Below are 27,892 nucleotides of genomic sequence, written 5' to 3' on the forward strand. Positions count from 1 at the left end.
CTAATGCCATAGCAATTTATAGAGAAATATCCGGGAATACAAAGCTTGGATGATGCCTTTAGTGATGTTATGATAGATTTCATAGAACATGTAGTAAGTGATGTTATATGCAGTCATGGCCGGGCCGCATGTTATAACTGGCGCCCAGGATTTTCCCTCTGGACGAAAAAATAGTGGAGAGTGGATCTTTCAAAAAATTAAATTTAGATGTTATTTTTGGTTGTCGAAGGTTGGGGCGAGAAACTGCAGCCGATGGAGCTTGGTCGCTGGACACTCCGATTTCTCCTAGAGATGAGTCCCAACTCCCGCTGGCTTCATTTGCATTTTCCTTTTTGTTGGCAATTGCTGCGGCATTCTGATTTGCCTTTCGCTTGGTTTTAGGCTTGTTCTCGAGGTGGACCCTTTTCTTGGCTGACCTCATGCTGAAATTAAGCCAGTAGGTTAAGCCAATAAGTTAAGAAAAGCGCTTGGCTGTGCAGTCTTTGTTCCAAAAAGCTTATTCAATGGCCGGTGTCGCGAAAGCGAGGTGTAGGTGAAGGGACACAGTCTTGCAATGTACCAATCACTCCGCTCCACTCTGTTGCTTCTTCCGGCACTACTCCCGCTTCTCTGGATCAGCTGGTTCAGCTGATTCAGGCTCCTGTTTAGGCTCCTGCCGGGCTGCAACCGCCGAGGGTCACACAAGCGGTACGGCACGGCACAGCAGGGCATGTCTGGGCAGTTGCACGGGCTGGCCTCTGCACTTTTCACAGTGCCCTTGGGTCGCCGCGGAGCTCGGGACCACCGGTATCGCTCCCTCCTGCAGTGCTGGAGCCAGAGCCAGCAACTTCCCAGCAGCTTCCCAACACTGGCACAACCCACTCGGGGCCACCAGTATCGCTCCCTCCTGCGGTGCCTGGAGCCAGAGCCAGCAACTTCCCAGCAGCTTCCCAACACTGGCACAACCCGGCTACGGTTATGGCTTCAAGGCTCCCACTGCAAACCACCGCCAGAGCCAAATCTTTTTCTCCTCTCTTCGCTACAGCTCTCAGCTAAAACTCCTACTCAGTGGTAAAGCACAATGGCACAGTGACTCCACGTCCTAACCTCGGCTCTCGCTTCACTCACCCACTGCGTGGCGCCACAGGTTTGGGTTAGATTGAGAACGAAGGCAGAATCACTTTTGCAGCCTTTACCGCAGCCTTCCCTTTCTGTGGCTTATCCAAAATGCCAAGACCAAGCCTCCTTTACCGCGCCCCTTTAGCTGCTTTTCCATAGCTCTGCTCGGCTTTCTCTACTCGGCACTGCACAGCTCTGCAGGCCCACTAGCCTTGTGCAACTCACTTCACGCTGCCCTCTTTCGCTCGGACTTACTCGGATTTACTCGTTCTGCCCGGGCCCTTACCCCGTCCTTTCAGTGTTCTCAGCGGTATTCAGCAGCAGTTCTCCCGCAGCTGCCCGGCCCTCGATGAAACCGGCTCACGGCTTTTCAATTTTACGCCTTTCAGAGTTTCCGATACACCGCAGCTGTCTCCCCTGATTCGCTGCCCCCGGTGCCCGATGGTTTTAGAGTTTTTCGGCGTTTTTTGGAGACCCGCGTCTCCCGCGTCTCCCTGCGTCTCTCGCTCTCACTCTGCTTGCACAGCTTGACTGGAACCGGAACTGATTCGGCATGTTATAACTGGTGAATTTCTGTTTCTTTTAGTTCATAACATTACTGTTATTTTTGAGAAATTCACCTAACTATAACATTACTTTAACCTTTGTTTTTCAGTGAAAAGGTTAAAGTAATGTTATAGTAATTTCTCTCTCTCTCTCTCTATATATATATATATATACATATATATATATATATATCCGTAAGACAATTCCTCACTCCACAGAAAGAGAAACCAGGGGGACACACCGGGGAGCCAAGGAGGAAATCTTTCTCAGCAGTGTGCACAATGTTCCTTCGTGCGGGGGCCAGAGCTTTCCAATACCTTGGATTCCAAGAAAAGCCGTGAGGCGGGTGCCCTTGTAGCTCCGGTCACAGATGAGACGGGACCCCCTAGCGCGCTCAGGGCATAGCGCGCACAATATCCGTAAGACAATTCCTCACTCCACAGAAAGAGAAACCAGGGGGACACACCGGGGAGCCAAGGAGGAAATCTTTCTCAGCAGTGTGCACAATGTTCCTTCGTGCGGGGGCCAGAGCTTTCCAATACCTTGGATTCCAAGAAAAGCCGTGAGGCGGGTGCCCTTGTAGCTCCGGTCACAGATGAGACGGGACCCCCTAGCGCGCTCAGGGCATAGCGCGCACAATATCCGTAAGACAATTCCTCACTCCACAGAAAGAGAAACCAGGGGGACACACCGGGGAGCCAAGGAGGAAATCTTTATTGCAGCGTTGCAGGCATGACGCGTTTCGTCTTAAGTGACTTTTTCAAATGCCAAACACCAGAAACTGACACCTGCCGGCATTCAAATGATCCATCTTACTCCCATTGGTGGGAGCCCAGCAGAGTCCACCAATAGCGTGAACACCTCTTTGTAGTCCCCCTTTGACGGACTCCAACTCCCAGCATGCACCGTCTCGGCTTACTGGTAAGTGTTTCGGCTGTTGAACCCCTGTAACTCATGGTGAGTGCTGGCGATCAGAGAAATGCCGAGTGTAGGTGCAGATTAAAATGACAAGTGTCCTCGTAGCACAAAGACCCCTCCCGGGCCCCCTTAGACGTCTCACCGCATAAATGAAGGTCCATATGAATCCTGAGACTCAGCAACAATGTCCAGGTCTCGCCGTGTAGTCACGGACTAGGTTCTCAGCAGTGTGCACAATGTTCCTTCGTGCGGGGGCCAGAGCTTTCCAATACCTTGGATTCCAAGAAAAGCCGTGAGGCGGGTGCCCTTGTAGCTCCGGTCACAGATGAGACGGGACCCCCTAGCGCGCTCAGGGCATAGCGCGCACAATATCCGTAAGACAATTCCTCACTCCACAGAAAGAGAAACCAGGGGGACACACCGGGGAGCCAAGGAGGAAATCTTTATTGCAGCGTTGCAGGCATGACGCGTTTCGTCTTAAGTGACTTTTTCAAATGCCAAACACCAGAAACTGACACCTGCCGGCATTCAAATGATCCATCTTACTCCCATTGGTGGGAGCCCAGCAGAGTCCACCAATAGCGTGAACACCTCTTTGTAGTCCCCCTTTGACGGACTCCAACTCCCAGCATATATATATATATAACCACCAGGGATAAGAGGTGGTAATAGGGAACTCAGACTTAGACGCTTAGAAGCCATGTGGATTCTCCGTCTCCGGAGTGTTGACCATGGCTTGAACTTTGACCAGGAGATGCAATATTTTTTAGGGGACTAGTGAACGAACATGCCTTTGATTCAGGTCCCCCTTTCCCTCTTCCTGGGCGTTACCAAGCACTACTACATGAAATTGAGAGGTCCTTACCCAGAAGTGATCCAATGTATGAGGACTCAATATGAGACCTACATGAGGCAATGTTAAGGTACTAAATTGAATATGCCCTCAAGGTATATATTTCTAGATTCTCATCTTTCCGCTCAACCGTGCAAAAATTGTCCGCAAAGAAGTATTATGTAATGGCAATAATGGCAATAATGGTTTTGTGATGCTAATCTGTTTATTGAGAATAATGTTGTGAATCTTTTTTAAGTTCCGAAAAAAATTTGTGTTTGTTTATATAGCATGAACCTACTCTTTTCAAACCTATATTCAAACTGATTGTATCCTACGTACATTAATTCCACCTCACAATGCATGCAATGACATATATATACATCCCACTATGCCCTTGCACTGTCTCGTCGTGTGTTTACGTTTAATTTTACATTCCCGTAAACCGCCCCCCCTTTTTACCAATATCCCAGAGCAGCAGTGAAACTAGAGAAACGCTAGTCAGCGCTCTTGATACCACAATCCGGGTCCTCAATGCAGTGTATTTAATCTACTTCCGGGTGCTGAGACACGTGACGGCACCCGGAACCAAAACCTGAATCCAAGCGATTACGCCGCTGGAATCTTCCCCGCACTACGGGTAAGCTATACTGCTGTGCATAGCCGTTTCCATGCTGAAATGGCTATAATTAACCAGGGTATTTTGCGTGTCAATCTCGTGACAGCCGAAACTTGTAATGTTTAATGCACGTTTACACGAGTTGATGAGCGAGCGCAACTATAGACTACTGCCTTCTCTTCCCACTAGCACCGCGAGTGTGAAACTTGTTATCGCATTGCCGCACTTTCTTCACTCGTATCAACTACGCTCCCATAGATCAGAATCGCTCACGGTCAGACACTGTTGGCACTGTATCCAGCTTGATACGGGTCAGAATAAACAACTCTCTTTGGAAATACTTCTCGCATATTATAAATTATGGTCTACGACTTGATCTAAAAGATCGGAGAGAAGTCAGGAATCATTTTACTTTAACGGTGAAACACCTATATTTTCAGCGTTATTTTTGCCATCAGCAAATGATGACAACTATTAATACTCTGGCACTCTTGAAACACAGTTTGGATCCAATTCTCACAACCTCATTAGGATAGGTTTTTAACCCAAGACAGTATGAGTGATTACACTTGATTTAACTCATTACATAATTAATGTGAGACAACAACAGCCGCCTCATTGACTTTCCGACTTTGTTTCTCTTCTCTCTCCTCCCTTGTATTTACATTGTACTCTCTACGTGGATGTTTTTGCTACATATTGACGACTACCTCAGGGATTATCTACTTCAAAAGTTTCTACACTACCCGCGCTGTATATACGTGGACAGATACACACCCCTGATTTACTCTCCCTGAGGATTGTAACACGTAACAATATTGCTTATTAAAGGTGAGTCACACAATAAGCCTTTTTAGTTCTATGAAATTCTAAGAATAAATAATGCTAACCTTGAATCCAAGGAACTAGCACCTGATACGCTCAACTTATATTTACAGAATCTCCACATACCCGCTGGAAAACTTCCCTTCTGGATTACTCAACTTGTATCCTGACAGATACTTTAACCCGGTCTCGAGCGGAGCTGGGTTGGAATTATCACCGGCACCGCAGTGGGATTCTTTTCCTTCCATCATGCGATAATTAATGCGCCCCCCACTAGGGGCCCTATCCTATTGAATGCAAATCCCAAACTACCATCGGTAGTACTCCTTCTTATGCTCCCCTTTGTCTCTCCCTTTTCCCCTTTGTGGCATTACAGACCTGTGGTTTCATATCCATTACCTACAAGTAGGATGCACACCCCCGGTTATATCCCAAAGCCCTGTTTTTCCTTTCCACTCCCTTACTCTCCCATCCACATTATAATCTCTACCATTATCTATGATACCCTTACCCTTACAATTCACCACGCCCATTTGCGTCACTCGAAAAAATGTTTTATTAATATGTGAATAGACTAAGTGTTGTAAATACCACAATTATATAGTCACCGTCGACCCACTTCCCTCCCTGCACTTGTCAGGACTACGTTCACAGGTACCAGGTTTGGTGTTGTGTGCTTCCACTACTGTGTTACTTTTTACTAACTCACAATTCACTCACCCTACACATTTTTCCACCATATACAGTCACTATTTGAAGTCTTCTTATTGGTACTAAGTACTCCATCCATTATTTTGTATCCTCCCCAGCCCTGAGGAGTCGCGGAAATAGTGTTTTCTTGCGACGAAACACGTGTCGGCTGGCTTTTAATGAACAATAAAAGAGGAACCGAAATACTGGTGTTCCACATCTTCGCCCATGGAATTTTAACTTTATGTCCATTGTGACATCTATTTTGCTTGAACCTTTACATAAGTGTGCAGCAGGTCTTGGTTTCATATATATATTCAGGAAACTCGCCACACGTCGCAGAATCACACTGCCAGGTTGCACAAATGACGAAGAGTGGACCCAACTATTGCTGGTGCAAAGCGTGATTTATTCAATAGATGCCAGCGCTGCCGCCATGACGCGTTTTGCCTCCAAGGAGGCTTGATCACATGACAAACTGCTTGCCATAACGCAGACAATTTAAAGTGACAGTGCAACATGGTTTACAATAAACATGGTAAAAATACTGTGCAAGAAACGCCGTGATCCCAATGTCTTTAGACAATGCTAAAAATGGAATTGAGAACTGTCTGTAAATATAAATAGTTGTAATCTAATTTGAATAATTCAAAATAAGAATAGAGCCCAAGTGGGCCTGCCACAAGAAAGTGCCTGCTAAAGCATGTAAAGTGCAAAATAGTGATTGTGCTAAATATTATTATAAAGTGTAATAAATATGTAAAAGACAACAGATTCCTAGTATTTTATAATAGGATTAAAAAGTTACAGAATATATCCAAGAGAGTCACCACATTTCATAATATTATTCAATAAGAAAGAGAAAAATTTAATTAAAACCAGGACAGTTTTTGACAATATCCAGACAGGTCTTATGGGCATATTATATGATCCTAAATGCAGGTATAAAGATCTTCCCTGTCATTTAATCCGTTCGGATTTTTTGTGTTGAGCTCCAGTATATTGTCTGGTTTCAAGGAGACGGAGTTTGGCCTCACGGTCACCTCCCCTCCTTGATGCCTCTACTGCATCTATCACAAAATACTGGAGCTGATCAGGTATGTCTTGATGTTTAACTTCAAAATGCCTGGCAACCGGATAATTTTAGTCGTGTCCCGAGATTGCCCGTATGTGTTGGAGTATCTGTTTGTGGGCGGGCAGTTTGGTACTGCCCACATATTGTAGCCCACACGGACACTCCAACACATAGATAGCAAATTCTGTTTTGCAGGTGAGCCACTTTGTGATGGCAGTAGGTTCTTTACGAAAAGGGCTCTTAAAATGTGTCCGATTGCTGCCGAAACTGAATGCTTTGCATTGGGGACAAGTTTTGTAACCTTTTTTGAGTGCCATCCAAGCGCTCGAAGCCTTAGGTTCAATGGTATTACTGACCAACGCTTTGGACATGGAGGGGGATTTACGGAAAGTGAGCATAGGCTTATTGCTCACTTTGTGCCCGATGACAGGGTCACTCTGCACTAAATTCCAGTTTTTGAATATGATTTTTCTAAGGTCTCCATGCTGACGATTATAGGTCAAAATAACACGTGGGGAAATTGCTTGGACCCCAACCTGTTGTTGGTCATCCTTCATGGTGGTTCTGTCTTTAGGAACTAAGGCTTCTTGTCTGCTGACAGAATTGGACCGCTGAATAGCTTTCACCAGACTGGTGTTGGAGTAACCTCTGGTAAGGAAGCGCAATCTGCAAGCTTCCTGTGCAGCCGCACATTCTGTTTCTGTACTGCAGATTCTTCTGATCCGGAGCATTTCTCCAAAGGGAATGCTCCGGATCAGGTGTGCTGGGTGTTGACTATTTGCTTGTAAAATAGTGTTACCCGCACTAGGCTTCCTATATAGTCTGGTGCACAATTTACTGCCTTCCACAAATACCTCTACATCTAGAAAACATATAGAGATGGAACTGATGTTAGAAGTGAAATTTAAATTGATGTTGTTTATATTGATTACTTCTACAAAGGCTTTAGCACTATCAACACTGCCTTTCCAAACAAGAAATACATCATTAATGTAGCGTAGGTACAGTGAAATATTGTTAAAAATGAAATCACGGTGTTGGCCAGCTAGGACCTGTTCCTCCCATAGCCCTACGTGTAAACACGCGTAACTAGGGGAGAAACAGGCCCCCATCGCCATACCTCTGACCTGTTGGTAAATAACCCTATTGAAGATGAAGAAATTTTGTTCTAGGCACATCTTGGTCATGTCCAATAGCATTTTGTTGTGTGCCATCGAGTTCGGAGGACATTTATTAAGATAGTGTTCCAAAGCCTTGAGTCCATCGCAATGTCTTATGTAGGTATACAATGCTGTGACATCTAAAGTCATTAATACCATGTCTGCTTCCCAAACAAAACGCTCAATTTTGCTGAGGAAACCAAATGAGTCTTTCACATAGGAATTAAGGGACTTGACGTAGTCTTGTAGAAAGAAGTCTATGTTCTTGGAAACTTGTTCCAACGAACTGTCAATAGCCGAAATTATGGGCCGGCCTGGAGGTGTTTCTGTATTTTTGTGAATTTTGGGTATTAAATAAAATGCGGGAATGACTGGATGCTCTTTTTTCAGAAAGCGGAACTCCTCATATGAAAGGAGGCCCGCACTTCTCCATGCTTGCAACTTGTGGTATTGATCTACCCACGTAGCTTTCACAACTTGGATGTTACTTCTGCGGTAGCAGGTGGTGTCATTTAGTTGTGCTTCCGCCTCCTTCAAGTACATGTCTCTCGGCCAAAGAACCACATTCCCTCCCTTGTCTGCTTGTTTCACGATGATGTTATGATCGTTTTGTAATTTGTTAATTAGTTGTTTGTAACATCTATTCTGTTTGGAAATGCAAAACTTTTTCTTATTAGTGGCGGTATATAGTTTTTTAATGTCCTGTACCACTATTTCCTGGAAAGTATCCAAGTTATCGTGAACCATGACTGGTTGGAATGTTGATTTTGCTTTGAATGGTGTAGTAAATTGGCCATTGGAGGTTTGTGCTATCCTTGTTGCATTTTCTCTTGACCCCTCATTTTGTAACTCCCAAATTGTCTCAAATGTGGCCTGGCTTTGGCTAGTGCTCATAGTTGGACTTGGTGCAACCTCAGAAAGTGTGTTTTTCTTTGGATGTTGTTCAAAAAACGTATTCAGTTTCAACTTGCGGGTAAATCTGTAAATGTCCATTCGTGTATCCGCGTAGTTCATGTTACACGGTGGGCAATATGAGAGCCCCAGATTTAAGACAGCCGTCTCTGCAGTTGTTAATTTCAAGTTGGAAAGATTGATCATGGATTTGGATTCGATTTCCTTGTTGTTTTTTTCTAGTATCGTTTCCAATGGCCTTGTTTTGTTGGGTTGTTGCCGCTTGAAGTTCCGGGCACTGCATTTCCTGCGTTGCCAGCATTTGTAGTTTGTCCACTGCCTTTTGCTCCATACGTTTTGTGGGACCTTAGTGTTTCTCGACGGTCCTGACACAGACAGTTGACTTCTTGAGCCAGGGAAAGTTTTGTAAACACCAATATACATATATTTACAACCAGATGCCCTTGAACTTCGAGAGGGCACACAAGCTGTCACCTACCATCCGGTCTTTACACCTCGCTGCAGCACACTCTTTTTGCATCCTTTTCTTTATTGCTTCCATCCCGACACGTTTCGAGGCTGAACGCCTCGTAATCCTGGGCTGCACACAAAGAATTCGAGGGCTCACCTGGATTCTTTTTCATTCTTAGTTTTAATGAAAAAATGCCCACAGTGGGTGTGGCACACAACAGATGCCAGAAGGCATGATGGTCATTGTAGTCAAGGCAGGTGAGGTTCAGTGGTCACCTTAAGTAGGTGGTTCGCTTTCTCAGTTTTAATTTTCGCATATTGTTTAAAACCTTGAGTAGGCAAGAATTGTCAATAGAGCGGGCTGATTAATCCGGGTACAGCATGCTTAGCGGAGAAAAGAAGTTTCCCTCCAAAGCCTTTCCAGTTTTCAGTCTTGTAGGAAATGGTGCTCCTCTACCACGGCCAGAGCTGCCGTGTGAAAAATGTTTACAACCAAATGCCCTTGAGCTTCGAGAGGGCACACAAGCTGTCCCTTACCATCCAATCTTTACACCTCACTGCAGCGCGCTCTTTTTGCATCCTTTTCTTTATTGCTTCCATCCCGACGCGTTTCGAGGCTGAACGCCTCATAATCATGGGCTGCACACAAAGAATTCGAAGGCTCACCTGGATTCTTTTTCATTCTTAGTTTTAATGAAAAAAACGCCCACAGTGGGCATGGCACACAACAGATGCAGGAAGGCATGATGGTCGTTGTAGTCCAGGCAGGTGAGGTTCAGTGGTCACCTTAAGTAGGTTCGCTTTCTCAGTGTTAATTTTCGCATATTGTTTAAAACCTTGAGTAGGCAAGAATTGTCAATACAGCGGGCTGATTAATCCGGGTACAGCATGCCTTAGCGGAGAAAAGAAGTTTCACTCCAAAGCCTTTCCAGTTTTCTGTCTTGTAGTAAATGGTGCTCCTCTACCACGGCCCGAGCTGCCGTGTGAAAAATGTTTACAACCCAATGCCCTTGAGCTTCGAGAGGGCACACAAGCTGTCTCTCTCTCTCTCTCTCTCTCTCTCTCTCTATCTCTCTCTCTCTATATATATATATATATATATATATATATATATATATATATATATATATATATATATATATATATATGCAATGCTCCGCTGTACGCCATGCACTCCCTTCACTCACGATTGGGTGCTGTGCAGCGCGTGACAGACTCAGCGCGGATCTGAGTAATCCAAAGCTCACTTGCAAAAATGCAAAAGCACTTCCAGGAACATAAAACCCTAGATTTGTATTTGGGTTCAATATACATCTTAGATGCGTTTCGGCTTGCCGCCTTTGTTAATAGTGGCCGGCTCCACCATGAGGCAAGTTTATGTACAGCATCACATGAAACAGAAACAGAAGCAAGGGACACCTAATATTGTTCTCAAAGGTATCGGCCATTACTAAACAATATATAGTAATATAGCAAAATGTCAAACCACATTATAAACAGCATACTTCTACTGTTATAAGTATTGCGTGTGATTCAACATAAACATTAAACAAAGTAAAACATATCGCCCTGGAAGGGCAAGTATACGCAAGTAACTGCTACCCATTTTTTTCAATGGACCTTATTAACTTCAACACTGGTATCAATACATCTGTAGTTTCTGCAATCAGGTACTGGTGACTATTAGGAATCACAAATGAAGAGCAAATCTAAACATTCATACAATATACTGTGCGGGCAGCACAGCAAATTAATAACAAATGAATAGCAGATTATTAAATGATTAAATTGTTACGGTGGCATTACAGATGTATGGCCATCTCCTCACCACTATTTAGGCCACCTGGCCTTTTGGTCTGATTCTCAATGATGTGCCGCGACTCTGATCTGCATAGCTGTAAGAGTCTATTCCCTCCTCTCACATTCTGGGGCACTTGAACCATACAGAAAAAACTCAAAAGATCTCTATTGCTGTCATGAAATTTCTCAAAATGCCTGGCCACTGGATATGTGGGATCTCTATTCTGTAGGGCCCTGAGATTTTCCAGAATTCTTATTTTAGTGGGGTGAATCGTACTTCTTATGTAGCGCAAGCCACAAGGACACACCAGACCAATACCGTGTGGCTTGTGTTACAATTCAGCAGGCTTTTGATCTTAACCGGTTCTTAAACGCCTGGTATATGATATTGTAACACTTTACAGCTGTGTTTACAGGCCCTACACTTAAGACATGGGTAGAACCCTACCAACCTCCCAAATGGGGACATTCTGATCTCCTTTTTGCAGTGATTGTGTACCAAACTACTCCTTAAGGATCTGGCTCTTCTAAAAGTGAGAAGAGGGGCTCTTGGTAAATCCTTACCTATTATTGGGTCCGACTTCAGAATGTGCCAATTATTGGCAAAGATCCTCCTTATGCTCAAATCATCACTTGAGTAGTTAGTTATCATCCTCACGGTATCACTTTATGACTTTTCTTTTACACTTTTTTACTTTCTCTTGGTTGGTGTTCGGTCACTTGGCACTATCACATCTTCGCTTTGAATCTTATCCACTTTTGTTTTTGCTTTCTCTAGGATGGCCCTGCTATACCCTCTAGCCTCAAACCTTCCCATGCATTCCTTTGCAGCAACTTGAAAATCACACGCCCTTGTACAATTTCTCTTAATCTTAAGATTTCGCCATATGGTATGCTATCAATTGTTCTTTCTGAATGGCAACTTTTGGCGTGCAAAATAGAATTCCCTGTGGTTGGTTTCCTGTGCAAAGACATGCACAGTCTGTCCCCCGCAGGGAAAACCCTCAAGTCCAGGAAATTTACAATTTTTGTACTAATTTCCCCTGAAAATGTGAGGTCAAATTATTGTCATTAAGGATCTGAATGTATGCCTTGGCTGATTCTTCTGTGCCTCTATATACAATAAAAAGATTGTCTATATACCATGACCAACTCACGACCTTACGGGTCCAAACCATGTTCCCATCCACCCAGGCCACCTGCTCCTCCCTCCAGCCAACGAAAAGATTTGCGTAGCTGGGGGCGAAGCAGATGCCCATCGCGGTTCCACCGATTTGCCTGAAGAATTGTTCCTGAAAAAGGAAGATGTTATTGCTCAGACAGAATTGGACAAACTCCAGTAGCATTACATTATGTTCGGCCTAGTTGATAGGATTAGTGCCAAGAACCCATTTCACTGCTTCCATCCACTGCATATGGTCAGTTCTGGTATACAAACTTGAGATGTCAAGCGTTATCATAATCATATCCAACTCCCACACGATTGTCTCAATTTTCAGCAAAGAATTGATATTTGCATTCCAAATACGCATGTTCATCTTTATTTAGCATCACTCTGTAATTACACTTATTCAGGAACACTCTGTATGCGCTGACACTGTCCTCGAATGCCTTCTTCGTCACCCTGATATAACTGGATGTGTCACCCAATTGTGTTAGGGCCTCCTGTGTGTAATAATCCTTTGTCAGCAGCACTGCATTCCCACCCTTGTCGGATGGTTTGCATACAATAGTGTTGTCCTGCTTTAGATCTGCAATCGCTCTTCTGTGGTCCTCTGTGATATTGGCTCTCACTTTTGATCTGTTCTTACAATTTCTCAATTTTAGAAGATCCCTTGTTGTCACCTCAGTAAATACATCAATGGAGTTCGTCGGCATCATGGGACAAAATTTAGATTTAGTAAAGAAAGGGCTACCCGGATTCACTTGTATAATTCCAGCTCTCCTTATTTCTAGTGCTGATGATGGCATTAGTGTTGCAGGTTTCCCCATATCCGCCAAATCCTCCATGACTGCCAGTATTTCAATATCTCCCGCCGTCAACTCATCAGTCAAACTCATAGACCTCATGTTTGGGCTTGGTCTGATACTTTCTTTGCCTTTAAAGAATTTCAATAATTTTAATTTTCTTCCAAATTTAAATAAGTCAATTTGGGTTTGAGTATATTCCGCTGCCTTTGTTGGGCAGAAGCTAAGTCCAAGTTGTAGAACCTCCTCTTCCACAGGTTTTAATTTCCTTGGGGTTAGATTCACAACTGTAAGGACTTCCAATTCATTCTCTACCTATGATTCCATTGTTTCTTGCTCCGAGTCACTCTTGGTAAGGCGGTGTTGTCGCTTGCTCCACCCACCCCTCCCCGTCCGACGTTTGCGTTCTTTTTTTTGGAGCGGTTTCTCTGGTGCTTTGGCTTTCCCCCCTCTGCCCCACGTTTCTCGTATCACTTGAAACTCGTCTAAAAAAGGGACAGATGCGGGGGTCACAGGCTGTGCTGTTCCAGACGCTCCTCCCTCTCTTTCTTCTTCATATATATAATATTAGTATATATGTATTTGCGTTTGTACATATGTATGTCTGTATATGTATATATAGACACAGTCACATATATATATATATATATATATATATATATATATATATATATATATATATATATATATATATATATATATATATATATATATATATATATATATATATATTAACGTTTCATATTCCAATATAATATGCTTTTGATAAGAATCATTCTTTTCTTCTAAAAAACCCTGGCTAAACATAATAAGTGATAATATTATAACCTATGCTGGAAATAACTATTCAGATACTGATTACAACATATATTACAGCATTACATTATTAGTTCTGTCTTTGTACACAAGTGTTAAAGGAGTCATTGCCTGCCTAATGTGTGCCGTAAATGAATGCTTGTTTTTTGGCTATTCTAAGACAGTTTGCACACAAAAGAAATAATGCTGCTCCTTAGTATTGATTCCTTGCGTCTGATTTAGGAAGGCTTCTCTGATCGATATATCGTCACTTCTTCTTGCAGTGGGTGATCGGGGCACACTCTCCAGTCATTGGTTTTTCGCCTTCGTCTGGTGTGGATTTTGTTCCAGTGTTTCCACATGTATTCACAGCCACTGTCCAACCCCGTGCTGCAAAACGTTGGTTGAAAAAGAGGATCCCAAAATGCAAGGTAATATCAGCTGTTAACTCAGTTTATGCCTTAAGATATTGTTGTGTTTTTAAATTACTAAGCATTTACCAAAAAGAATTATGTGCAGAAGCTGGCAATTGTAGACAGTGCACATATAAACAGTCACCTTCAGAAAATACGTTTTAAAGTTTTTATTTATGCTTGCTGTTGCCAACAAATATTGATTACACAATATTATTAAAATGTCATAAAATCAGAGTGAAGGGCTCCATAAAAAACATTACACATTATTATTCAACATAACAAAGTTATGTATTCCCACAGTGAGCCACTGCAATGTAATAATCTTTGTCCAAGCAGCATAAAGTGTGGTTCCTCTGGAACAAGCCAGAGGATAGATGAAAATATGTTTGGGTCTAATTTACAGCTTGTATCAGTCTAACTCCCACCATCCCAACTCTCATCTTATCTGGGGTGAGCCAAACTTTGAAAACTGAAGTAGATGCCCCAATCCTAAAAGAGTTTGTGAATAACAATTGTCTATGTGTCCAGAGAGCAGCAGACTGAATTCCACTTTGTGATTACACTAATGCCATTTCAGGGGTTGGGAACAACAAATAACCTGTTCCCAGTGTCCGCAAGTCTCAGTATGCTCGGGCAACAGCAGGATCCCCTAGGGCCTGCAATATCTAACCTGATCCCCTTGGCCAGTTTTGGATCTTCAAATCCTTATCTGTAGCCCGCCTAATGTCAGGGTTACATCATCCATACACAGGGCTTGCATGCTGATATTCCATTCGATCTCACAATTAGTTCTCCACAATTAAACGCACCAAAAAGAGGATGAAATTAAGATTGCAGAAAACAGAAATGTCGCATAACTTGGATGGGTGGCAATGCGCACACATTTTAGCATGTCCCACAACATTTGGAATTCAGTGGGGGCTCTGTGGTCGGGCTCCTTATTCTTCGACCTCACCCAACACTTAAGTGCAGCTCTGAGAGCAAAGGAACAGGTGGGGTCTTCCAGACCCTGCAGTTTGCACGGTGGTCCACGTCAGCTGGGTGTCTTGTTGGGGCGTGAAAAATTTGCATAGTTTTCTTTTGGGCAAATAATCAAAATGTCAACAAAATTATGGGAAATATTACGTAGTTACTCGAAATGCAGATTTCTCATTTCACTCTGTATTTTAGAATGAAATCCGGCCTCGCATACATGTTTGGTCTGAGAACGCATTTAAACAAAAACACGGTGAACAACAGGTACTCGTGTTCTGTAGTTCGCGTGCGTTCATGGTAAATTTTTACTGTAAATGGCACATTGCCCAGTAACGTTTTACCAGTATTGGAGCGCCATTACACAAAGCAGCATAATATCATATTTTCAGGAATTTCCCATAAGAAGCGTAAAACAAAAATCCAGAAATCATGTGAAATAAGAGGGTGTCATTTACATTATGCCCAGGCCTAGAGCTTTCGTACCCAAATATGGTTCTTTTTTTTCCTTCTGAATCCATAAAACAGTTTTGCACTTTTGCTTTAAAGGTTGAGGCTTTTCTGATTCCTGCAGCAGACACTTAAGAACATGTGGACACAGTTCTTGTAACCCACCTGTTAGATTTGGGGGTCTCTAGTTGGCACTGGTAGGCACTTGTGACAAATAGGGACCCTCTCCTCTAGTCAGGATAAGGGGATTACACTCCTAAAATAACCCCTGCTCACCGTCTAGGTATCTGGCGCGAGCAGTCAAGGCTTATTTCAGAGGCATTGTAAGTTAAGCAGTTGTGACCAAATAGAGTAACCAAGTGGCAACACTACAAATGGACACCACACAGGTTTATGTTTATTTGTTTATAAAGCGCTTGAATGCCGAAGCGTCTTGGCGCTGGAGTGTGAAAGTAGAATAGGAGTGATGGCCAAAGCCTAGGTGGTTGTGAAAAGCCGGGTTTTCTGATGTTTTCTGAATAGCTGGAGATTTGGCTGGCGTCTCCGGGACAGAGGCAGTTTGTTCCACAGCTTAGCCGCACAGTGTGTTATGGTTCGGCCCCCCCATCTAGCTCATCTGAACTTTGCAGTTTTTTTAAGGCCTTGAGTGGCCGATCTGAGAACTCGTGAGGGAACATATGATGCAAAAAGTTTTTAAGATCAGCTGCACTCCAACCATTTATTGCTTTGTGTACCAATGTCAAAGATTTAAATTCAATGTGCTGTTTAATGGGCAACCAGTGGAGTGATCTAATTCCGGCTGATGTTGGCTGTCCTCTGTGCAGCCCCAAAAGAAGTCTGTCTGCCGCATTTTGTAGAGATTGCAATTTTTGTAGTTGAAATTTATCATTTCCCAATGCATTAGAATAGTCAAGCTTTGACAAAAAGAGCGCTACCGTCACTGTTTTTTGAAGCTCTTGGGGTATAAAGGGGAAGATTTTTTCAGAAGGAAAAAGCCTGAAGAAATGAGATCGTTGACCATTGCCCCGACATTTAATTTATTGTCAAAGATGATCAAAAATAAGTAGACTTTATATAGAGTTACCACAAGACCATAAACAACAAAAATACACACTATGGTAGATGGTAGATTTAAGCTTAGATTAGTTCAGTTCTTAGATGCGACACTCTGCGTCAATGTACCTTAAGTTGCGTTGCGCTTCCACGACAAGCAATGTCGCAGTGATGGGAAATGCGGCAAAGTTCAGATACAAAGAAATAAAGATGTGAAGATCTTCCAGAATTTTCAATAGGGAGCACTTGCACTGTGGCACTGGATAGCAGTGGCACAGTGCCCAAATCATCTAACACCAGCAAAAATACATGAGGCAACAGCAAAAATGGAAGGGAGACCCACGCCAATGGTGCCCGGTCTAACAACACCCATGTTTTCAGGATGAGTGATAGCTCACCTAGTGTCAAGATATGTTGGTCCAGTGCAGTAGGTGCCAAAGCTGTGGTGCGAAAGGTGTGCTCAATGGGATCGTATGTGGCAATACAGCCAATGGAGATGAAATAATGCCTCAGTGATCCTATTCATGTCATGCTCTATATCCTGATCCCTGCACTCCACATTCCTATTCAGGCACACCCTCTCCAGCTCTCTCAAATAACACTGCAATGTGGGACAGGTACAGACCAGGTATTAATAGCTTGCACTACCGCCATGTTAACAGACAATAGTAGGATTCTCTTATCAGACAGATTGGAGCGCCAGAGATGGAATTCAACTACTATGAGGAGCAGCTCTAATGCTATGATGTTCAATGTGATCTTCCTCTTCTGCCACACTTAGGCCACTTGCTGACACACCATTCCTTCCAAACACTTATGGCAAAGTCTTCCCTACCTCAGGCATCCTTAAATAAGCACAAATCAGAGCTGGAGGCCCGTGGTAATTGACAAATTAAGGAGCTATTGAATTGCGCCAAGTACTTGAACTCCCTACTTCTGCATGTCTTATCTCATGCCCTTATTCACCCTCACCAAAGGCTGCATCATGATGTCACTGAGCAGAGCTGAGAACATATTTTCTGTGCTTGAGACATTTAAAGTTTAAACACAGACCTCTTTTTCCAAGTTAAAAGTAGGGACTTTAGCCAGAACAAATCAATAATAGAAAGAGGCAATATCTGTTCACTTTTTCGGTCTTGTTCTGCGTTAAGTTTATGAATTAACTCTGAGAATTTCTGAGTTATATGTTTGAATTTTAGACTACTTAAGCTCATAAACCCAGGTGTTTGGCTCTATGGCAGAACAATCATGATACAGCACCAAGCGGTGTTTTAGGGTAATGTTGGAGGCCACACTTGCCATCTGCCTGTCAAAAACCCTCCCTGTAGGGATGACTTTGACTGTCAAATTAATCTTTCCAAGCAGGATTTGGCTCACCCCTCCATTGATTTTTCGCTTATGAAGACAAACTCAGTCTCAGATCTTAGAGCCTTGGTCTTGTCACCAGCATTCTTACGATACCCTTAACTATGTCCAATTCTGTTCCTTGAATGGTTATCACCACTGGTCTTGTTAAGCCAGTAAGACACCTAGCTCAGCTGCTACCTACTGCAAAGCATTTAGGGTTGTTTAACAATCTTGACTGTTTTGGGAAAGTCTTTTTCTGGGATGGCTGCTGTTTGTAATCCTGTAACACTAGTCAGTGGCTAAGAGACTGGGTGCACCCTTCTGTTCCCCTTGGCACGCTGATTCTGGATGCTGGATGAGAAGCACCACACTTCAAGCCGCTGTGGGTCAACTCGCTGGTCATTTGCCATGAGTAGGAGCCAGCATTGAATAGTCTAAATATGTTTTGTACTTACCTCTTCAATGTATCTTTCTGCTACACTGCCCAACACAGAGTTCAAAAGGGCTGACTGAAGGTCCACTTGCTTAGGCATGAATGAGATTTAGTAAGCCTCTGATCATGCATTGCTTCATCTGAGCAACCATTGTGAGGGAAATGAATTTTCCCATATCCCCATTCACAACTTGATTGTCTTCTGATCCCATAATAAATGTGGGCACATGGCCATTTTTAATGGAATTCCACAGCGTAAAGGATCCAACCAATGCCTCCAGTTTAGATGACCTCATTGTGTGTTTTTCTAAATTATTGGAAAAGAGCTGGGCCTTACTCTATATACTTCTCCATAATTACTGCTGATAAAATTGAAAAGGCCTCAAACCAGTTTCCTATAGCTTGTTTTGGCCTCAGTTGACTCCTGCCTTTCTTCTTATCCTCCATTAGACCCTTGTGTCTGGCATCAGAGCCATCCGAGCCATGCATCAAAAGTTTCAGTTTAGCAATGAACATGCATTTTCATATCCTATCCTTTGTATCTAGTGGTATCTAAGACAACAATGATCAGCGGCCTGATAATTATGGGGTAATGGTTATCAGAGATGGGGCACTGGATGGAATGCCAGTGGCAGCCTGACCCTAGGTCAGGCTACCTGTGCTGATACTGGGACATGGTGCTGGCCTTTCTTGAAATATTCATTAATACCATGATAGCACAGCATGTCAACCAAACTAAAAATAATATTTATTAATCATAACATTGTTGTTTTTTAAGCAATTGCGCAAAAACGTTGAAGTTCTTAATAAAATATGTCATAATTATTTATGGATAAGTAAACCCTTCATTCCTAAAGAACAGGGTAATGATAGCAATGCTCGAATACCCAATTAAAAGACATCAGTAGGCTTCTTTAAACAATGACATGTATAGCTGGAAGATTGTATCGAAATAATACGTGCGGTACCCCCCTTAGATTGACCCACTCTACACTGGTAAATGTCATGCACAAATGAAAATACCAGAGAGTATATATCATGTCTCTAATCTCATAAAGAAAACGCCCCGCTGTCCTCACAAAGTATATCCTCACAATATACCGCTTGCTTTCAGCAACTTTGCATAGGGCAACAATCCCTTGGTCACTGTATTTTTCCCAGGTATCCAAATGACACCCGTACCTTTTTGTTTTTGTTTGAGTATCTTTTATTGCATTTTTTGTTTTAGATATGCATTTGGCAAATATACAGACACGGAGTAATGTCATAACCAGTGCATCGTGTCGTCAGTACATGTCTCTGCAGTTGTCAAATGACACCCGTACCTTTTATAAGGGCAGTTCTAACAAAAAGCTTTTGAAAATTTGGAAATTAATTGATAAGATCATCAAAGCCAACATGATAGGCTTTTTTGGCCTTAGGAAACCTGGGGGCATATTATCAAGGGGGGTTATCTCCGCTTTTTTTGCTTTAAAAGCCAAGAAAGCGGATATAATTATCTCCCTATTACCTAGCTGTCGCTAACACTAGTTAGCGACAGCTAGTAGGAGATAGCGACCATCTTGGACCCCGCTTTGCATGTCAGTGATATTTATCACTAATGACATGCAAAGTGGGCGTGCCAAGATGTTAGCGACTGGAAACAGTTGCTAATATCGCTATCTCCTATTACCAATTTTTGGAGATATTCGCGAATATCTCCAAAAGCTAACACCTGCTCTGAGCAGTTCCTAGCCATGTTATCCGATGGGAGGTGGATAACATGGCTAAGAGCATTAGCTCGGTAATGCATGAATATCGCTGACTTTTCAGCGATATTCATGCATTGCGGCCAATTTTTATCGCATTTGCGATAAACCTTGGTAATACCAAGGTTTATTTGCGATAAAAATCGCAGCAGCTCAGCGGTAAAGTTTTGTCTCTAACCAAGCAATAGCGATAATTATCGCTATTGCTTGGTAATATGCCCCACAGTCACCTACAACAAAGAATGTGTGGTCCATAATGCCCCTTCAGGAATGTTGCACCCTTACAACAGATAAGTTAAATTTACTGGAAACTAACCACATGCGCAAAATTAGTTCATTCTCTTCAAGTAAAAGGTTATGCATTTGTCTTAGAAGACCATTAAGTTCCTTAAAGAGGTCTTTCTTGAATTATACACAAATAAAGGAATTCATTGTTAAAGAACCTATCCAAACGTTCTCCGATAAGGACTCTTCTACCTTGAAACGTAGGCGTTTAGATAATGATGCTGAGTGAAGTAACAAACATGTACTAAGTAGAGGTGTGAGTTTTATTTATACATGCAACATGGCTGGGGGTCCGTTAATCCGGAGGGGTGACTGAGGGCCCACCTGTACAAACCATCAGTAACATTGCCTGCCATATTCTAAGCATTCTGCCACTGTGATGAAAAATGTAAATGAAGTGGGATGTGATGCAATCTGTTTGTTTTTGACTCAAACACTGATTTGTTCCTGAATATCGAAAACATAACTTCATGATATGCGGGAGTTTTCTCCTGTGTGGCTGGACCATCTTTTCATTTTTCCCGTTCACAATCACCAAATAGGCAAAATGATCTTTGAATGGACCACATAAAATTATGTGGAGATTCCAGAACTCATAAGCTGGCAGCATGTGGTGTATGAGCTGCCAGGAAAAGGTTCTGAAACCTAAGCTAGCTGAGGCTCCCCAGCCAAGAAGCACACAGTTCCGCACATCTAAAAGAACTTAGGGAACTGGAGGATTCATATGTGCAGATTTTTGACCTACATTTTATATCTACCAATTTCTAAATACCTCATAATCTAGATGGGGTGCACTCAATGGTACTTTAGAAACTTTCAACTCAAACATATTTAAAACATGCAATTGAGACCAGGTTAACGAGGACATCTATAAAGGGAAAAAACATTAGCATTCCTATAGTTGACCTATACAAATTCCAGCACCGGGAGACAGTGGTTTTGTTACTTCATACCCAAATGCTGCTCATTTTACCTCTTTGCTGGAATAGGCACAATCTATGCAAGGTAAGGGTCTTGCTTTTCCAAAGAAAGATGGCTGGCTTTGAGTGAGCTGGCTCCATGTACCAGACTGCATTTGACTTGGACGATGGAACGAGGGTGCTCACACTAACAGTCTGGTTGGCAGTGCAAAGCTACACATGGTCATTCACCGGGGGCATGATAGGACATTTTCACACAATGTGTGTGTTTACGTTCAAGGTCAATGTGAGAGACTGAGCAGTGGTGCATATGTTGAAGCCCATCCCTAGCATGTCATTGGCCATCCTGAGAATGTTGTGATTATCCCTTGCATTATGGAGCATCCCTGGTATAAGGCGGCCCTAACATTACAGTGACCACTCTCAAGACATTCTATTAACCTTATGCAATGTATTGTATATATTTCACAGCTAGACATTTGTCAAATGCACAAAGACATTTATTTGGAAAAAATAATTCCATGTGACTTTTATAAAAAAAAATTTATGATAACTGCACTGTAGAAGAATTCACTCATGTTTCAACAGATCAAACCACAGTTAATTGGAGTCTTTGCTAGTGAACTCCCATTGATCCTGGTTTGATTAATTTCTGTTGCGAGCACTAGACTCAGCCACACAACTGGGTTAAAATTCAAATAAGAACAAGGGGAGGAATGTTAGGTAGTAAGAATTTTGCAGACCGCTGTAGATTGCAGATCCTTATGTCATAAAATTGCAAGGAAAATATGCGATTTGAGCCAAAAGTTTGAGGTTTTGGACACTTTTCCTGTTGAAGCTGCTAGGCCCACTCCCACAAGTGAGGTACCATATTGATTAGGAGTCTTGTGGAAATTATGGGAGATAGGAAATGTGTGGTTTCCCACAGATTCTAGAACTTTCCATCAGCGAAAAGTAAGGAAAATGTGCTTTTGGACAAAGTTTGAGGTTTGAAATGGATTTGGGGTAAAATAAAATGGTGATAGCCATGCAAGTCTTACCACTTTGGACACCCTTGGGTGTCTTGTGTTCAGAAATGTGCAGGTTTGGTAGGTTTCCTTGGCTACAGGCCTAGCTAGACCCCTGAACCTGCAGCCCAATACATTGCAGAACAGGGTTGCTTTTGGTGTGGATACATTTGATCTGTCCACGTTGCATTTTGGGCCTTTTCCTGTTGCAGGCACTAGGCCCACTCACACAAGTGAGCTACTTTTGTCAGGAGACTTTGATGAATGTTCTGGGAGAAGTTAATTTGTAGCTCCCCATAAATTAAAGAGCTTTCTGTCACAGAAATGAGAGGACATTTTCATTTCTAGATAATTGAGGGTTGCAAGGGCTTCTGACTGAATACAAACCTTGTTAAAACTACAGAAGTCACATGATCCTGGCCAACCCAGGTGTATATTTTTCAGAGATGCCTTGGGTGGGTAGGTTTTCTGGGTAGATGGGTGAGGATGAGCTAGCTAGCCAGGTTGTAAAAAAAACATGGATTCACCTTGGTGAATTATGATGTCTCTAGGTCGAGTTTTGGGTTGTGTTGTGACACAGGCACTAGGACGAGCTATACAAGTGACATGCAATTTTTATCAGGAGGCATGTAGAACAGAGAATAGCAGAACTTTTGTCATTATCAATTCAACTTATCTGCATTTGTGCCTTTAAAATGTAAGCCAGTGTGCTAGAAACAAAAATTTCCCCAAATGTATCTGTAATATGTAGGACATTTTGTTTCCTAGACCGACCCCTCCCATTTTCTTAATGTGAGATTTTGAGTCCAAACCTTCTCTTTCTTCTTAATACTAACTTCAGCTTCACGTCCATTTTCACTTTTCTGCTTGATAGATTGATCTTTTCTGCATTACTCAGTCTGTCCCTTTGTCTCCCTTTCTACTGTCCCCAGAGTCCTGAAAAGAATGGGAAGAACTGTCATTGCATGCTTTATCATTTTGACCCTTCTCTTTAAAGAATGGGGAGCCGATTTACAAGCCCCTTGCGCCTCTTTTGCGCCGCCGTTGCGTCACTTTTGTGACGCAGCAGCGGCACAAAAGATGCGCCATGGTGCGGGGTATTAACAACGGGACGCATCTGGGAGATGCGTCACGTTGTCAAGCCCTGCGCCATAAGGAGGCGTTCCTGCGCGGGGGGGGGGGCCTCCGAAAAGTGGCTGAGTAAAATCTACAAGATTTTACTCAGTCACTTTGAGGCCAATGCTGCGTCAAAACCCTGCGCCTGCTTGAAGCAGGCGTAAGGATTGAAACAGCATTGGACAGATAGGGCCCTCCAAAGAATTGCTGGAGCTGCGTTGCCGCTTTTACGGCACAAATGTGTGATGCATCTGTGCCATTTTGGCCCCATGGTGCGCAGCATTGTAAATGCAGTGCATCATGGGTGGCGGAGCTGCAGCGCACAATTACTGGGGCATCCCTGCTAATTTGCAGGGATGCGCCAGTAATCGTAATTCTGCCCCTAAGTGTTACAAATCCAGGACACACCAAAATTCAAAGTAGGCATAGAGATTTGCTGTTGCTTGCAAGCCACGACAAATACTTTAAGAATGGTGTGCAGTGAAACACACTGCTGAAACCTGCATTTTTAATGCTGATGGGCCAGAGATTGTGCATTCATGGTGCATGAGATAACTGCCATGCACCCAATAAATACATCGAATGTGAGGCAAAAGACTTACCATGTTGCATTGCTCTGCTGCACTGGGATAAGGCCCTGTTGTCTACCATCAATATATACATTCACTCTCTCACATTAAAATGCTTAATGGACATTCCTATATTATAACAGAAATCGTACTCCAAAACTAACACTGCAGCACAAGTGAAAGCATTTATTAATCTAGTACATATTTCCTGCTTACTTCAGTGTCACAGTGTACACATTGAAGGTCCTTTTCAATTTTTGTGTTGAAATCATATGGTACTTTGCCATGTCCAACAGCACTACACTGTAAGGCCTGATTATGATAGGTCCTCAAATAGTGCAGGCATACTGGCTGAAACTTGCAAACCGCACATCCAGTGAGTCCTAATTGCAAAGGTTTTGATATTTACTGGGTGTACAATCTGGGAAACATTCTACTTTATGCATGTAGGAATGTTTATTAATATTTGTTTTTTAATCAAAGATCCACAAACATCCGGTAAAAACCGGCATGGCAAAGATATCTGGTGGGAGGTAAGCTATCCACTTGTGTTGTAATGCCAAATCGGCTGCAAACAGGAGTTTCCTCCCAAATTGGTATCTTCATGCAGATCATAATTTGAGCCTTATTCATAAACAAGAGACACATGCTGTACACTGCATAATCCTGACAGTAGTTTTTCTGAAAGCAACGTGATCAATGATCCTGTCATTCGCATTTTCAAGTTTCTGTATGTTTTTAACATTAACAGCTTCTGATTATGCACTGTGATTTCAACATGTGCATTAAGTAGTTATAATGAGTCATGTACACGTGAAATAATAGGTGACACACTAATGAATTGGTGAGTTGCACTGTAGAAGGAAGTTAACAGTCATAGACTTTAGAAGATGCTGGAGATATTATGCCTTGGACAACAGATAATTCTGTACACGTTTCGCAATGCAAAGGCAATTCCCCCAAAATACTCTATAGTGATGCTGATTGTGAGAACTGGTGAGCTCGTATGATTGGGAGGAGTTCCTTTGAATCTATAATACCTTCTCTTTGAGTTGTACATGCTGTGCTGTACATCTATGAATCAGGTTGGACTATGCTCTACTTCACTACAGGCTGCAATGAGCAGACTCATGCCGACATGAGAAAAAAAGGTACGTTCTGGAGAAGATATTGATGGGATGGGATGTTGGGCTCTCCTACAGTCAAGAGGTTAAGTGTGTAAGCACATTTCAGAATAACTATCCCCTCCCCCACTTCATAGTACTGATGTCAATGGAATGGGTATCACCTAGTCTTGTCCTACTCGATGTAGTTCAAAGGCTGAGGGTCAAAGACCATTGGTGGTTCTTATAAATAACAACACTTGTTGTTTTTTTAAGAATAGTCTTTAATAGTTAATATAATTGTTGCAAGTATTCTCTACAATGAGAATGTGCGTGTGTGTCACTTTCAATTTGCAACACTGTTTATGAGATGAAAGATGGCTAGTTTACGTTCCTGGGCAGGTGAGATGAGCTGCTGTGAATGGAGGAGAAATGTAAACTTCATACGTTATTTAACTGAAAACCTGCACAAGTATATGTGGACACTTCTGTTGCTCCCTTTGTGACATCTCCTTGTCAATAAGATGTCACATACATTAAAGAACTGTCTCAACACCAAATAACGTCAGCTTTTTCTCATTTTGGCTTCCACCGTCCCTTCTTTCTCCCTGACTGCTTGGACAGGAGAATACATGTAATTGACACCTGGAGAAACATGTTGTCTTCAAGTACCTGACAAACTAAACCTGATTGAAACTAACCTGTTTTGTTTGCTTTTAATGTTCTGAGGAGGATTCCTCTTAAAACTGCATTCAATTGCAGTGATCAATTTTATCCCAGTTGAACATAACTGTGATCGTCAGGAAGAGAAATATGATGAGGAAATGTACTCAGGACTGTCCCTGAACTGAAATGAAAGCATACAGACTTAACACTACAAGTGAGTGAGGCAGGACAAAATAATGTGAGGGGTGGTGGGGAAGTTAAATGGAATAAAGGAAGGCATGGAGAAGAAGAGAGGTAGCGAGAGGTAGAGAGAGAGAGAGAGCCCGCCACCTTCCTGAGGCACTATTAAAATGTATATGCGGGCGGCCCAAGGATGCCACCTGCCCGGGGCAAGTCAAATTATAATTATAATCCCCTCGTAGAGCCATATGTGCCCTGGAGACAACCAAATCCAAGGATGGCTCCTACTATGTCCTGGGCTTCCCACGCTCAGGACATAGCTGTTTGATGTGGCTTGGCGGGAACTTTAACCGCTCCTGTCAAGCCACAGCAAACATTCCACTTTCAGCAAGCGAGAGCAGTAAAAAGCTCCTGCTTGCTGGAAACAGAGCATTTGTCTGTTTCCCTGACGACTATCAAGTGAGCAGGGTAAAAGACGAACTTTTAGACACAAGGAGCTGCATGCTTAGCAGCTCCCTGTGTCTAAAAGCAATGCCGGCTCCCGCAGGAAGTGGGGAGCCGTCAGGGACTGTGCGGGCATTCAGGCTCCTGAGGTCCTGTAGCACACTCAGTGACCTGAGATACATGGCTAGGCCCTGGGAGATGGTTTCCCCAAGGTCAAAATTGGCCGATGGAGGGGGGCCTGCGAGGCTCCTCACACCAATAAATTATTTATAATTGAACACACTTAGCACCGGGGGATGAGTTTCTGAGACTAATATTGGCCTGTAGATGGAGGTTGCGTGGCTTCCCTCCCCTATTACAAAGCAGCCGGACCCCGGGGATGGGGTCCCAAGGGCTGAAATTGGCCGGAGGAGGGGGGCCACTCTCCACTAATTTAATTTTTTCTTCTAAATCTCAGCCCCAGGGGGAAGTTGCCCTGCCCCTTTTCTCCTTTACTCTGCAAAGAGCCCTCCTGGCACAGAACTTGTCAGCGGATGAAGTCCCCTTGGCTTGTCAGGGCCATTGGAGATGAATAACCCATCCTGTTACCTCCAGTAAGTCCCACACAGAGGGATTACAGAGAGGTGATTCAAGGTCCATCCCCTTTCTCTACCACTATGTAAATTTGCCTCCTGGCACACACCTGTTTAGGGGATGAAGTCCCCTTAGATGCTGAGGGTCTTTGGGGGCCAACAATCCCTCCTGTTACCTTGTATAGGTCCTACTCAATGGGATTGCTAAGAGCTTATGGGAGGCACTGCCCATTTCTCCACCACTCTGTAAGTGCACTTCCTGGTGCACTACTGGCTGGGGGATGAAATTCCCTTGGCTCCTGAGGGGCCTTGGGAGCCAGCAACCCCTCCTGTGACCTCCAGTAAGTCCCACACAGCAGGATTGCTGAGAGGATATCTGAGGCCATGCCCCCTATCCCCACCACTCTGCCAATGCACCTCTTGGTAAACTACTGGTTGGGGTGTGAAATCCCTTTGGATGCTGAGGGTCCTTGGGGAAGCCAAGAACCCCTCCTGTTACCTCCAGGAAGTCCCATAGAGCGGGATTGCTGAGAGCTGGTTGGAGGCCCCATCTCCTTTTTCCACCACTCTGCAAACACGCTTTGTGGTTAGAAGCCATAGAAATTATCTTAAAAAAACAAAGGTTACAGGGTCGCCATTGTTAGGAATTCGTTTTAAAAAAATCATAGAATTCACTGAAAAAAACAAAGTTCCCACCAAGTAAAAGCACACACTGCTTGTAGCAAGCAGGAGCTGTGAAAGTGCTCCCACTGCTGGAAGATGAGTTTTCATCTCATGCCCTGCCTGCAGAGATGTGGGCAGGGCAAGAGATTAAACTATTGCTCTCACATGCAGGGAGCTGCATGCTTAGCAGCTCCCATTGTGCGAGAGCAATGCCGGCTCCCGCTGGAGGTGGGGAGCCAGCTGGGTTCATTGGGGCCTTG

At 43.2% G+C, this 27,892-nt stretch overlaps 1 protein-coding gene across 1 annotated transcript in view; it reads left to right on the forward strand.

Moving 5' to 3' along the window:
* Positions 1 to 27,892, forward strand: part of TCERG1L (transcription elongation regulator 1 like) — a 1,282,749-nt gene that overhangs the window by 49,763 nt on the left and 1,205,094 nt on the right. Inside the window, exon 2 of the mRNA XM_086920244.1 lies at positions 13,973 to 14,119. Within this exon, the coding sequence (XP_086776370.1) occupies positions 13,973 to 14,119 (147 nt within the window). The remainder of the gene's footprint in view (positions 1 to 13,972; positions 14,120 to 27,892) is intronic.

The sequence above is a fragment of the Lissotriton vulgaris genome, chromosome 5, assembly GCF_964263255.1.
Source record: "Lissotriton vulgaris chromosome 5, aLisVul1.2, whole genome shotgun sequence".
Classification (NCBI taxonomy): domain Eukaryota; kingdom Metazoa; phylum Chordata; class Amphibia; order Caudata; family Salamandridae; genus Lissotriton; species Lissotriton vulgaris.